This window comes from Emys orbicularis, chromosome 1 (genome assembly GCF_028017835.1).
Source record: "Emys orbicularis isolate rEmyOrb1 chromosome 1, rEmyOrb1.hap1, whole genome shotgun sequence".
Taxonomy (NCBI): domain Eukaryota; kingdom Metazoa; phylum Chordata; order Testudines; family Emydidae; genus Emys; species Emys orbicularis.
In genome coordinates, this window is record NC_088683.1 from 366,865,244 (window position 1) to 366,879,524 (window position 14,281).

The 14,281-nt window shown below is 44.7% G+C and overlaps 1 protein-coding gene across 1 annotated transcript; it reads left to right on the forward strand.

Moving 5' to 3' along the window:
• The first annotated feature begins 11,948 nt into the window (after nt 1–11,948).
• On the forward strand, nt 11,949–12,956 carry LOC135873552 (olfactory receptor 52D1-like). The gene has a single exon (XM_065398153.1). It carries the CDS (start codon nt 11,985–11,987, stop codon nt 12,954–12,956), a length of 972 nt encoding a protein of 323 aa, XP_065254225.1. The 5' UTR covers nt 11,949–11,984.
• Nucleotides 12,957–14,281: the final 1,325 nt, after the last annotated feature.

Genomic DNA, 14,281 nt, shown 5'->3' on the forward strand with positions numbered 1-14,281 from the left:
CGTGCGTGTGTTCCCTCTGTGTGCTGCCCCAGCTCTGCACAGATCACTGACACAGCAGACCCTGAGAGACCCCCCAATGACCACAGACTCTTGTAAGGTACGAAGGAACCCGAGCCAGGTTTATTGTCAAACGAAGCACAGTAATAGTTTCCAGCAGACTCTACAGGACATACTACGAATCTCTGCCCCCTGACAATGGACAGCTCAGTCAGTGGCGGGACTTTCCACTGCCCCCTCGGCCGGACAAAGACACTGCCCCAGGGATGTATTCTTATACACAGGTACAAACAAGTTACACATCATTCCTGACGTATTGGGGTGCAACCCCTCTACGTAACAAGGTACAACCCCTCTATGTAGCAAGGTACCACCTCTCACCTTGTACATGTTGGTTCAAACAAAACAAGTCTATCCATCATATTACCCTTTTACCCCTGTCTTTAGGATGGGTCAGCTTGTTCCTTGTTGTGTGTGTGGAATGTGCAAGTATTGGAGTGTTCTGCTATCTAGTGTTCAGTACCTTTTAGGTATGTATCTTCTTACAGCATCAGCTCTTTCCTTGCCAGCTTCTGTGAGCAGGGCCTGCCTCTGGCTCACAGCTTAACTTTGCTTTATGTTAGCAAAGTCTTGAACATTACCTTAGTTCAGGCCTTAGGCCTCATACCGGGCCTCTGATATAAGGGTTTATGTTTCAGGGCCTCATCTTACTACATTCCCCCCCTTTTTGTCTTTTTATGGGGAGGATGTTTACCCATCATTCCGGAAAAGCATAATGCATGGACTAAAGATAACCCAGTGAGCTAAACACAACAAATATGTGGTTATTTTATTTTACCATCCATACACTCATACCCCATTTGTTTTTTTTAGTCTGCACATTCCCACATACGACTGATAGACAGATTTTATTATCCAATTATTTTTTAGTCCCTTATGGTGGGCCTGGGAATGTTAGGCCCTGGACCATGACTGAGGAATGTAGTATTATGATTGAGCCTTAGAGGCACTCCCAAATAATTAATATATATAAATAATATGGATATGGCATATATATTTGTAGTGTATATGAACATATATGTATAGTATGTATGTGTACATATAACAGCACTTTATATTCAAGCATAACAATTCTTTTCCAATTTGTTGTTGGAGTTTGGCCCTTGTGGTACTGCAGATAGCAACCCACTTTTATGAGGGCAATGACAGTTACCGTCTGTATCATTATTAGTAGTAGACTGAGTGTTTTGAAATACTGGGATAGGGATTGTGATAGTGTGTCCCACAGTGCTATGTATATGAGAAGTAAAACAGAAATTTGGAGTAGTGACACTACCACTGAGGCCTTTATATATAAATATATTGTAATTAGTTACTACACAGTATTGTCCATTCATGTTATAGATTCCCCTTACTGGTGGTTGTCACCCTCTGGTAAGTTTCACTGGGCAGGAAACAGAAGTGGCTAGCATCTCTGTTCCATTGGTTGAACTGCTCTGCGATACACCAGTAGTTGACATAGATCCACTTGTTTCTTATGGATGCTATTTTTCAGATAACCTACTTAACGGACAGTAACGAATGTATTAAATATTGCTGTGTCAGGATTTAGTATTGGTATCCAGACACTGAACAAAATTGTTTTGAATAACATGTGCCTCAGTTAGGATGCAGTGTTACTGATTCCAAATTGTGACCAATACTAACAGGGAATTTATATATTTAATTTGTAGTTACTGTGTAGCAATTTTTTTAACCAATTTGTTTCTTCTTGCCTTTATGTTGTTTGCTGCCATTCGTTTGTTGATTTTTACCTGTGTGTTGGTTAAACAGTTTGGCAAGGTTATGCACACTGTAAATGTTGTACAGCAATAATACAATACAGCAAAAATACAACAGTACAATGATAATACATTAGTACAGCAAAAATACAGTTGTTTTTACACTCCAAAACTCCCTTCTGTAAACCACCCTTTCACTAACTAGGATACAATGCAGGCAGAAGCCCAGCAGCAGAGTGGGGGCTATCCAGTTTATTGCACCGACTGTTGCATGTATGATTACCTGCCCTGTGGGCGGGTGGCGTATGTGTGCAGTCGGTGCAAGGAGCTCCTGGCCCTCAGAGACCATGTACGGACTTTGGAGGCCAGGGTGGCGGAACTGGAGGAGCTGAGAGAGGCAGAGAGGTATGTTGATGAGGCTTTCCGGGACACTGTAGAATTGTCCCACCTCCGCTTAGACAGCACCTGTGCTGTTAAGGAGGAAGAAGGGCCCAGGGAAGTAAAGCAGTCAATGGGAGCAGAGGGAAACTTTCCCGTAGTTGGGACCCTCCTTCCAGATGGTTCTGGGGTTGCCTCTCGCACTGAGGTTGCCTCTCCGGGGGAGGGAACTCCAGTTTCTAGGAAAAGGCAGGTGTTAGTAATGGGAGATTCGATTATTAGAAATGTAGATAGCTGGGTCTGTGATGACCGGGAGAACCGTATGGTGACTTGCCTGCCTGGTGCGAAGGTTGCGGATCTCTCGAGGCATCTAGATAGACTTATGTGTAGTGCTGGGGAGGAGCCGGTGGTCGTGGTACATGTAGGTACCAATGACATAGGGAAGGGTAGGAGAGATGTCCTGGAAGCCAAATTTAGGCTGCTAGGGAAGAGACTGAAATCCAGGACCTCTATGGTGGCATTTTCAGAAATGCTCCCAGTTCCACGCGCAGGGCCAGGTAGGCAGGCAGAGCTTCAGAGTCTCAATGCGTGGATGAGATGATGGTGTAGAGAGGAGGGGTTCACGTTCATTAGGAACTGGGGAAACTTCTGGGATGGGAGGAGCCTATACAGGAGAGATGGGCTCCACCTAAACCAAAGTGGAACCAGACTGCTGGCACTAAACATTAAAAAGGTTGTAGAGCAGTTTTTAAACTAGGAGATGGGGGAAAGCCGACTGTTGCAGAGGAGCGTGTGGATCGGACACAGACTTCCCTTAGGGGAGAGTCTGATGATAGAGAATCTCCAGGTTATAGTCAGGAGCAGAGGACTGAAAAGTATAATGTAAGGGCCGGATCAGATGATAAACAGCCACATAAAAAAGAATCTGGCACATCAGAAAAAGACAGGCTAATAAACAGGGACAAGTTTTTAAAGTGCTTGTACACAAATGCCAGAAGTCTAAATAATAAGATGGGTGAACTAGAGTGCCTTGTGATAAAGGAGGATATAGATATAATAGGCATCACAGAAACCTGGTGGACTGAGAGCAATCAATGGGACACAATCATTCCGGGGTACAAAATATATCGGAAGGACAGAACAGGCCGTGCAGGGGGAGGAGTGGCACTATATGTTAAAGAAAGTGTAGATTCAAATGAAGTAAAAATCTTAAGCGAATCCACAGGTTCCATAGAGTCTCTATGGATAGAAATTTCATGCTCTAGTAAAAATATAACATTAGGGATCTATTATCGACCACCTGACCAGGACAGTAATAGTGATGATGAAATGCTAAGGGAAATTAGAGAGGCTATCAAAATTAAGAACCCAATAATAGTGGGGGATTTCAATTATCCCCATATTGACTGGGAACATTTCACTTCAGGACGAAATGCAGAGATAAAATTTCTCGATACTTTAAATGACTGCTTCATGGAGCAGCTGGTACGGGAACCCACAAGGGGAGAGGTGACTCTAGATTTAATCCTGAGTGGAGCGCAGGAGCTGGTCCAAGAGGTAACTATAGCGGGACCGCTTGGAAATAGTGACCATAATACAATAGCATTCAACATCCCTGTGGTGGGAAGAACACCTCAACTGTCCAACACTGTGGCCTTTAATTTCAAAAGGGGGAACTATACAAAAATGAGGGGGTTAGTTAGACAAAAGTTAAAAGGTTCAGTGACTAAAGTGAAATCCCTGCAAGTTGCGTGGGCCCTTTTTAAAGACACCATAATAGAGGCTCAACTTCAATGTATACCCCAAATTAAGAAAAACAGTAAAAGAACTAAAAAAGAGCCACCGTGGCTTAACAACCATGTAAAAGAAGCAGTGAGAGATAAAAAGACTTCCTTTAAAAAGTGGAAGTCAAATCCTAGTGAGGCAAATAGAAAGGAGCACAAACACTGCCAACTTAAGTGCAAGAGTGTAATAAGAAAAGCCAAAGAGGAGTTTGAAGAACGGCTAGCCAAAAACTCCAAAGGTAATAACAAAATGTTTTTTAAGTACATCAGAAGCAGGAAGCCTGCTAAACAACCAGTGGGGCCCCTTGACGATGAAAATACAAAAGGAGCGCTTAAAGATGATAAAGTCATTGCGGAGAAACTAAATGGATTCTTTGCTTCAGTCTTCACGGCTGAGGATGTTAGGGAGATTCCCAAACCTGAGCTGGCTTTTGTAGGTGACAAATCTGAGGAACTGTCACAGATTGAAGTATCACTAGAGGAGGTTTTGGAATTAATTGATAAACTCAACATTAACAAGTCACCGGGACCAGATGGCATTCACCCAAGAGTTCTGAAAGAACTCAAATGTGAAGTTGCGGAACTATTAACTAAGGTTTGTAACCTGTCCTTTAAATCGGCTTCGGTACCCAATGACTGGAAGTTAGCTAATGTAACGCCAATATTTAAAAAGGGCTCTAGGGGTGATCCCGGCAATTACAGACCGGTAAGTCTAACGTCGGTACCGGGCAAATTAGTTGAAACAATAGTAAAGAACAAAATTGTCAGACACATAGAAAAAGATAAACTCTTGAGCAATAGTCAACATGGTTTCTGTAAAGGGAAATCGTGTCTTACTAATCTATTAGAGTTCTTTGAAGGGGTCAACAAACATGTGGGCAAGGGGGATCCGGTGGACATAATGTACTTAGATTTCCAGAAAGCCTTTGACAAGGTCCCTCACCAAAGGCTCTTACGTAAATTAAGCTGTCATGGGATAAAAGGGAAGGTCCTTTCATGGATTGAGAACTGGTTAAAGGACAGGGAACAAAGGGTAGGAATTAATGGTAAATTCTCAGAATGGAGAGGGGTAACTAGTGGTGTTCCCCAAGGGTCAGTCCTAGGACCTATCCTATTCAATTTATTCATAAATGATCTGGAGAAAGGGGTAAACAGTGAGGTGGCAAAGTTTGCAGATGATACTAAACTACTCAAGATAGTTAAGACCAAAGCAGATTGTGAAGAACTTCAAAAAGATCTCACAAAACTAAGTGATTGGGCAACAAAATGGCAAATGAAATTTAATGTGGATAAATGTAAAGTAATGCACATTGGAAAAAATAACCCCAACTATACATACAACATGATGGGGGCTAATTTAGCTACAACGAGTCAGGAAAAAGATCTTGGCGTCATCGTGGATAGTTCTCTAAAGATGTCCACGCAGTGTGCAGAGGCGGTCAAAAAAGCAAACAGGTTGTTAGGAATCATTAAAAAGGGGATAGAGAATAAGACTGAGAATATATTATTGCCCTTATATAAATCCATGGTTCGCCCACATCTCGAATACTGTGTACAGATGTGGTCTCCTCACCTCAAAAAAGATATTCTAGCACTAGAAAAGGTTCAGAAAAGAGCAACTAAAATGATTAAGGGTTTAGAGAGGGTCCCATATGAGGAAAGATTAAAGAGGCTAGGACTCTTCAGTTTGGAAAAGAGAAGACTAAGGGGGGACATGATAGAGGTATATAAAATCATGAGTGATGTTGAGAAAGTGGATAAGGAAAAGTTATTTACTTATTCCCATAATACAAGAACTAGGGGTCACCAAAAGAAATTAATAGGCAGCAGGTTTAAAACAAATAAAAGGAAGTTCTTCTTCACGCAGCGCACAGTCAACTTGTGGAACTCCTTACCTGAGGAGGTTGTGAAGGCTAGGACTATAACAATGTTTAAAAGGGGACTGGATAAATTCATGGTGGCTAAGTCCATAAATGGCTATTAGCCAGGATGGGTAAGAATGGTGTCCCTAGCCTCTGTTCGTCAGAGGATGGAGATGGATGGCAGGAGAGAGATCACTTGATCATTGCCTGTTAGGTTCACTCCCTCTGGGGCACCTGGCATTGGCCACTGTCGGTAGACAGATACTGGGCTAGATGGACCTTTGGTCTGACCCAGTACGGCCTTTCTTATGTTCTTATGTTCTTATGTACACAGTAACCAAGTTTAAATTAAATGACAGTTTATCCTGGTCCAGCTAGTGGTTTTTAGATGATTGTTAACTTCATTGTCCATATATGGTAGATAGAGGTGTATTTGACCAGTCTCTTATTTATAAAGCACTTCATTTTTCTTTTCTTGATGTTTGGGAGTTTCTTTACTGTATACTGATATTTTCTGGTGTCTTCAGGGTGTGATATTTTTGGGGGTCTTTGCTCTGCGGGATGCAACTTAAACAACTTTTGTTAGTTAACATAGTAAAGTTTTTTGTTTGTTTTCCGTTTTTGTTTTTGTTTTCAGCAACCCAAACTTAATACAAAGTTTAACTTAATTTGTTTACAATGTAAGTACACCTCGGTGACACCCACAAGGCAAAATGCTTCCAGTCTAGACAGTGGGTTGTGAAGGGCCTAGTCAGGGTAATGGGCCATTGGAACAATGAATTCCCACCATATGTTAAAGCTATATAAGGCGGGGTGTAACATCAAATAGTGGCCTCACTCACCACACAAGAGAACTCCTGGAAGCACCCAAGGGACAAAGACTAAACTGTGGGAAGTGCTGGTTCCAGGCTAAAAGGATGTCTAGCCTGTGTATGGAAACCTCGTGGACTGTTTGTATCACTAGCCAGGGTGAAAAATTGCTAATTCATATCCAATCTATCTAGTATTTTAGGCTTAGTTTTTGGTTTTGTTTATTTGACAGGTAATTTGCTTTGATGTATCACTTATGATCACTTAAAATCTATCTTTCTGTAGTTAAACTTGTTTTTTGCTTTATCTAAACCAGTGTGCCTTTGAGAGAAGTATCTGGGGAAAATCTCAGCTTGGTTAACACAGGCTTGTTGCATATCCTTCCCACATCGAGGGGAGGGTAAACAGTATTAAGGAGCTTACATTGTACAGATCCCTGTGCATTGAAATACAGTATAAATTTGGGTTTATACTCCAGTCGGGGGCAGGGGGAACTGAGCCTTTGCAGCTGGGAAATTGGTTGATGTCTGTTGTTTGTACTTGTGTACTTGGGTGGTTTAGGAAAGCCGTCTGGTAACTCAGTTGGGTGTGTGGCACCATCTGCTGTTGTGTTGGGGATAACAGGGCCTGGAGAGATACAATCACCAGCAAAGAAGTGTGAAAAAGGGCCAGCCCAGCTGGGTAGTTACAGCAGTTTTGATGGCTTCCAGACTGCACACCGCGGGCAACAGATCAGGGAAACTTTGAGGCTGTTCCCTTGTAAAATGCGGGATACCATATGAGATAAACTCCAGGTCACACAGTGAGTGGAGAATTCCCATGGTGCTACTTCTGATACAGGATAGAACAACCTGTTTCTGCATCGATTTCTGAAAGATCAACACAGTATTGAAATGTGATGCTTATCCGAGGCAGAGAGTATGCCAGATATATATCCACTTTAGACCTCACAAAGGGATACTGGCAAATACCTTTGATGCTAGAATCCTGAGAGAAGAAAGCCTTTTCCACACCCTTCAGCTTGCATCGATTCAGGATCATGTCATACGACTGCATGGGCGGTATGCAGCGGTACACTACTACGATCAATTGATAATGGTTTTTGGTCCCATATCTTGTGGCCACATTCCCACACATAGTGCAGATGGCGGTACATTTCACACAGAAAAGAAAGCCATCATCAATTGCTGGGTTGAACAGTTTGCAAGACTCAGTTTCCCCTTGGAATCTGAGCCCCTGATATTGGCAAATCATTTCTTCACTCCCAGGGGAGGCTCTCCGGCTGAAGTTCTCCAGGGTCTATTTACTGCTCTTCCCACTGCTCACGGAGCCGAGGGAATTGTCAGGGAGTGCTGATTAACCTGAGTGTCCACAGGGACTACACATGGGAATCATAAAGGCTGCTGTCCAGCACGCCAAGTGTCAGACGTGTGAGATTCATACACTGATTCTCAGGGTTCTGCCTTCCGGTCACAGTAAGGAGATTTCCTCACTCTGCTGAATGGGATTTCGGTGAGTTGTCTGTTTCTGCATTAAAGTTAGTGCTAAGGGCTCAGGAAGGTTTCCGGGGTTCAGGTCAAGAACCATCTGGGCAGGAATTGACCAGGACAGCGACTTAAACTGTTTAGTATTGTCAGCAGGATCAAGGGATTCGTAAAATTGGAACTACAAATGTATTGGAAATAGTTTAGACAAATATTTGTTTTTAAGATCAGTTCCTTGTCTCTTACTTTCTCCTTCTATCTGTCTCAGTAGCACTATCTCAGAACCCCTCATAAACTTGGGATTTCCTTCAAAATCTTTCAGCTCCCTAACAGAATAGCACTTTCTATAATAGGACCCGAAGCCGTGATTTTCACAGCCGAAACTTAAACACCAAAGGTGAATCTGGTCCCTTCGAGATCACTGGCAAATCTCATAATATGGCCAGGAGTTCACCCTAAATCTATGTGTAGGGACTTAAAAAAAATGGCCTGCTTTACTCTGGTCATGAGCTTCCAGTGACTTCAACTGGCATTGTCTTGTAGCCTCTATGGATGGGTGAGCTCGTTTGGACCAAAGAAGAACTGGTAGGTGAGTTGCTGAAATCTTGAATTCACAGGCTTAGAGGTTCAGAACAATTAGGATAACAATTTTTTTCATGGAGGGAGAGGAGTGTTCTCTCTCTGTGCCCCTGCATCTCTGGTTCCGGAGAGGATGAGAAGCACCAAAAGGCAGTCAAATAAAAGCATGTTTCTGGCTTAGAGGAAACCAGCCAATGATGGAAATCTCAGTGGGGGAGGTCCAGGAACACGCAGTGTGTGTGTGTGTTTGGCGAGGGCGGGGTGGGGGATGTGCAGTATCCAGGTCACTGTGGCTCAGAGTCATGAAACTGGACGAAATAGGGACTGCACATCCTGCCTAATGCACAGACAAAAGGTGTAACAAGGCCACCTGGGCCAAGAGACTGTCTCAGTAACATAACATGGACATATTTATATCAGATTGTCTCTGACACCATCCCCCATCCATACCATCCCGCCTCCCATGAGCAACCCCACTAAAGTTTAGTGGCGATGTCAGCAATTGCCAACATGGAAAAGCAGCCTCAGGAAGGGGTGTCTGGTTTTCTAACAGGCTGCAATAAATTGAAGTTTTGGCATTTTGAGGAAGAGTTGCTCACTTTAGTGTCACATCCTCTCTCCCTTCTGCTGGGTCTGTCCCTCTCTCCTTCCCTGCACAGGCTGAGCTGTTGCTGGGGTTCCCTTTGCCCCCAGAAAGGCAGTTCAGGCTGATCTCCCCCTTTTAGCCAGTGCAGGCAGACAGTGAGTTTAACGTAGTTTGAGGAAGTTCTGTGAGCTGTCTGTGAGCTGTCACTGTCTCTGTGGGGTCTGGCACCTGGTTTTGGTCCTGGGTGAGGGGTATCACTGTGTGATAGGGCTGGAAGTTGTGGGGGTCGGGGAATTACATGGACAAGAGGCCAGCACTGGGGGTTCTGGAGCAGGGAGTCGGATATACATGGACAGGTGGGCAGCCCTGTGGGTTCTGGGAGAGAGAGCGGGTTGTACGGGCAGGTGGGCAGCACTGAGGGTCGTGGGGGAGAGGAGTGGTGTGTACACGGACAGGAGGGCAGTGCTGAGGGTTGTTAGGGCAGGGAATGAGGTGTACCAAGAGAAGCAGGCAGTGCTGAGGGTGGTGGGAGCAGGTCTGGGTTGTACAGGGATAGGCAAGCAGCACTGGGGTGGTGGAGGCGGGGAGAAGCATGTACATGGACACATGGGCCACGCTACTGAAATTAACATTTTCTTTGTGATTGTTGGTGCAAGGTAACAAATTCATAGTGTTCGGAGTTTGGACCAGGGCAGGATGGTACAGCTCTTGGTCCTAGGCTAGGGAGTTATTTTGGTTGTAGCCTCTATATTGTGGGTTCATGCAGTGGCTGGCCAGAGAGCAGCTGGGTGTGTCCTGCCTCTTTGAATGCTGGTAGAGATGCAGGGAGGGGAGCGGGTCTGCAGCTTGTCAGAGCAGCACATAGAGAGAGGGACCCCAGTCTGGTGAGGCAGAGGGCTCAGTGGAACCCCAGTTCCAGTTGACACTCAATGGGGAACCCGTCACACTTTGCTCCTCAGCTGATTCGGTCTCCCATCATACTCTGACCCCCTGTCTGTACTCTCCTTCCCCATCCTAGGCAGCCCTGATTCCAACAGCACGCTGCTCGCCAGTGTCTTCTCCATGCTCCTCAGTCATCCCTGGATCCCACAACCTCTGAGCTGCCCCATGCTCACCACAGCTCTTCCTCTGCATGGGTGAGGTGCCTCCCAGGACCCAGAGCTGTACCGTCCTGCCCTGGTCCAAACTCCGAACAGTATGAAGTATGAATCTCCAGATGAGGAGAATAAGGTACGTAGACGGGAGACTGTCTTCTGTTGACCCAGCACAGTGTAGGCACTGCAGTAAGTTGACCTAAATTATGTCGACTACAGCTACGTTATTCACCAAGCTGGGGTAGCGTAACTTAAGTCGACTTACTGCAGTAGCGCAGACATAGTGTCACACATATCTGGGTGCCTGCAACAAAGTGTCTCACCAAAAGAAACAAGGGAATTACCAGAGGTGCAGGCCTGTAGCCTTAAATACCAAGACCCCTGTGCCCTTCATACACATTTGTTGAGTACAGCATGATAATGTCTGTTTCCATAGAGGAAATTTGGCTCCTTTCCAACATAGGAATTTTCATCATGGATGAAGCCTATGGTCCATCTAGTCCAGTGTCCTCTCTCTAACAGTGACAGCCCCTGGTGCTGCAGAAGAAGATGTAAGACACCCAGCACTAGGAGGATGGGGGGATAACCTAACCATGAAGAGGGTGTCATCTTCATGCCTAACAGCTACAGATTGGCTTTTGCCCTGATATGTGGGCATATAGGCTTGCCAAAATATTTATTTAGTTGTAATTATTGTAACTGGATAGTCTCACTATCCATGCAAATTTCCAAACCCTTCCTGATTCTTACTTAGCTCATGGCCTCAACTACCATTTGTGGCAATGAGTTTCTCAGTCTAATTAGGAATTGAGTTAAGAAATCACTCTTTTTTCTGTTTTAAATTTGCCACATTTCAGTGTAATTGATTGTCCTTTTGATCTTGCGTCATGAAACAGGGAAAACACATTCTCGATCTACTCTCTAACAGTCAGTATTTTACAGACTTTTCTCATGTCCCCTCTAATTCATCTCCTTTGTAAGGTAACAATCCCAGGCTTTTCAATCTCTCTCTGTATGATTGTTTCCCCGGGTCCTTGATCATTCTCATTACCCTTCCCTGAACCCTTCTAGTTCTGCAATATCCCGTGTAAGAAGGGTGCCCAGTACTACACAGAGGAGGCTAGGGGAAGGTGAAACATTGACTGTTGTATTTTCTCTACAATTTCCCATCCCCCTCCTTCTGGATCCCAATGTTTTGCTAAGTTACTGTCCATGCTTGAACTTTGAGCAGGGTTTCACAAAGCTGTGTATCATGACTTACAGGTCCCGGTCCTGAATACATACAGTTAAATTAGAACCTTGTTAGGTGTTTGAGGAGTTCAAGATTTTCCATTCAATTAGCATTCACGTTTCAGTTATAGCTATCATAGTTCATCTGCCATCATGCTGCCCATTCAGCTTGCTTGGTTAGCTCCCTCTGAGGACTTCTCTGTACTTGACTATGCTCTAAATAATCTGGTGCCCTCTGCAAATGTTGCCACCTCACTGCTTACCCCCCTTTCTAGATTGGTAATAACTAAAATATTTACCGTACTATTTGTTATAAAGTGTTTAACCCCCTCGCTGTGCTTCTCTCCCTTCACAGGCACCTTGAGCATTTCTGATCCTGATCGATGCATCGACCATCTCATGGCAGCTTTTAACCTCACCCCCTTTGACCCTTCAACACTCATCCTAGCAGGCATCCCTGGCCTGGAAGCTGCCCACATCTGGATTTCCATCCCTTTAACTATGGTCTACATTATCGGCCTTTTTGGACATTCCATGATTCTGTTTGTTGTAGGCAAAGAGAAGACTCTGCACAAGCCGATGTACCTGCTGCTCTGCATGCTGGCGCTCACAGACATTGCCACACCTACCTTCATTGTGCCGAAGGCACTGTGTATCTTTTGGTTCAATTTGAAAGGCATTACTGTGGGTGGCTGCCTCACCCAGATGTTCTTCCTTCACACATCTTCTGTGATGCACTCAGCCATCCTAGTGACAATGGCCTTCGATCGCTACATTGCCATTTGCAACCCTCTGAGATACACCACCATCCTCACCAATGCACGAATAGCTAAGCTAGGGCTCGTGGGTTTGATGAGAGCTGTTCTCTGCACTCTGCCTCTGCCCCTGCTCCTGAGCAGGCAGCCATTCTGTGCCAACCGCATTATCCCCCATATGTTCTGTGACCACATAGCCGTGGCAAAGACGTCGTGTGGGGACATCACAGTAAACAGGATGTACGGCTTGGTGGTAGCAATTGTAGTCATCGGGTTAGACCTGACACTCATTGTCCTGTCCTATGGTCTGATCATTAGGGCTGTCCTCAGAATCTCCTCCAAGGGAGCCTACCAGAAAGCCCTCAACACCTGCACAGCCCACATCTTTGTGATGCTGACGTCCTATCCTCCCTTCCTCTTCTCCATTCTGACACACCGGTTCGGTCAGGGCATCGCCCCCCATGTTCTCATCATCTTGGCCAACCTCTATTTCCTCCTTCCCCCCATGCTCAACCCTATCATTTATGGGATCAAAACGAAAGAGCTTCGTGACAAAGTGGGCAAATACACCTGCAGAAGCTGCTCGCCTGCATCCACTGACTCGAATCTGACATGAATCTGATGGGGGGGGGGGGGGAGAAAGATCCTGCCACCTAGAGCAGGTGCCATATGTGGGGTATCACCACAGCACAGCCAGGGCCCGGGCAGGAGGCCTGGAAAGTGTGAGGAACAGATTGTGAACTTTCCTTATGTCCCAGAGATGCTGTTTGTGATATTCCCGTGTCCACAGAGCAGCTCCCTTGTTTCCTTGAACCTTTGCTGTTTAATAAATAATATTTGTGTTGAATTTAATGTAGTGATAGGTGGGTAAGGGAAGTGTCCAGTTTGAAGAGAGTACCCCAGAATGGGGACACCCATTCTGTTTAATAAATAATATTTGGGTTGAATTTAATGTAGTGATAGGTGGGTAAGGGAAGTGTCCAGTTTGAAGAGAGTACCCCAGAATGGGGACACCCTAGGCCCTGTCCTAAGTGACCATGGTGAGACTGAGGGTTCAGCCTCCCAGGAACCCTGGGCCCAGCCGTGTCACCATTATGAGGACTCTGCCACACTGGACAGTGAAAGGGGAGTCCTTTAGCTCAGGTAGGCCTCTGGGTAAAGGGAGAGGGAGCGAGAACTCAGACATTTTTGCTAGACAATTCCTCTGGGGTAAAGCAGAAAGCAGGAAAGTTCCCCACAATAGTTCACCACTTACATTTGGGATCTGGCACAAACAGATGGGTTGGATTTTAGTGACATGAAAAGAGATGTGTAACTTGTGAAATATTCATATAAATGATAAAAGCTGAAAAGTGTAACTTTGGGGAGCATAGTTTCTCTATAAGGTGAATGTAACATCACCACACGAGACGGCTTCCCAGAGACTGGTGCCATATAAAACCTTTTTCATGTACTATTTTATTATGGGGTTAGTGCAGTAAACCTGACATTGTTTATTTGGCCTCTTGAACATATTTAATAACAAATGAGAGCTTGGTCAAGCAATTGAATACACAATTGATGAACATCTAGTATGAATCACTCCTTCTCCCCGATTCAGTAGTTAGACACAAGGAAGGCACCCACAGAACTAATTCTCCTGAGCAAAAATGTTGATGATATTTACGAGCCTTCAGCATTAAATAAATTAATGGAAAAGTTTAGTTTTGTGTTTCTCATTGTGCTTCAATTAAAGATCCTGGAAAAAGGTAAATGCTGTTTCAAAACTGCTACAATCCAAAGACACAGACCTAGAGAAGGCAGCAGTACTAGTTCCAAAAGCCACTGAACTTGTAGCTACATTTCAAATTGAGTTCAAAGAAGCCAAACGTTCAGTAAGTCAATTATCAGGAAAATGGGGCAGACAAATCAAGTCTGAAGAGAAGTGCTTGAGGCCGGGGA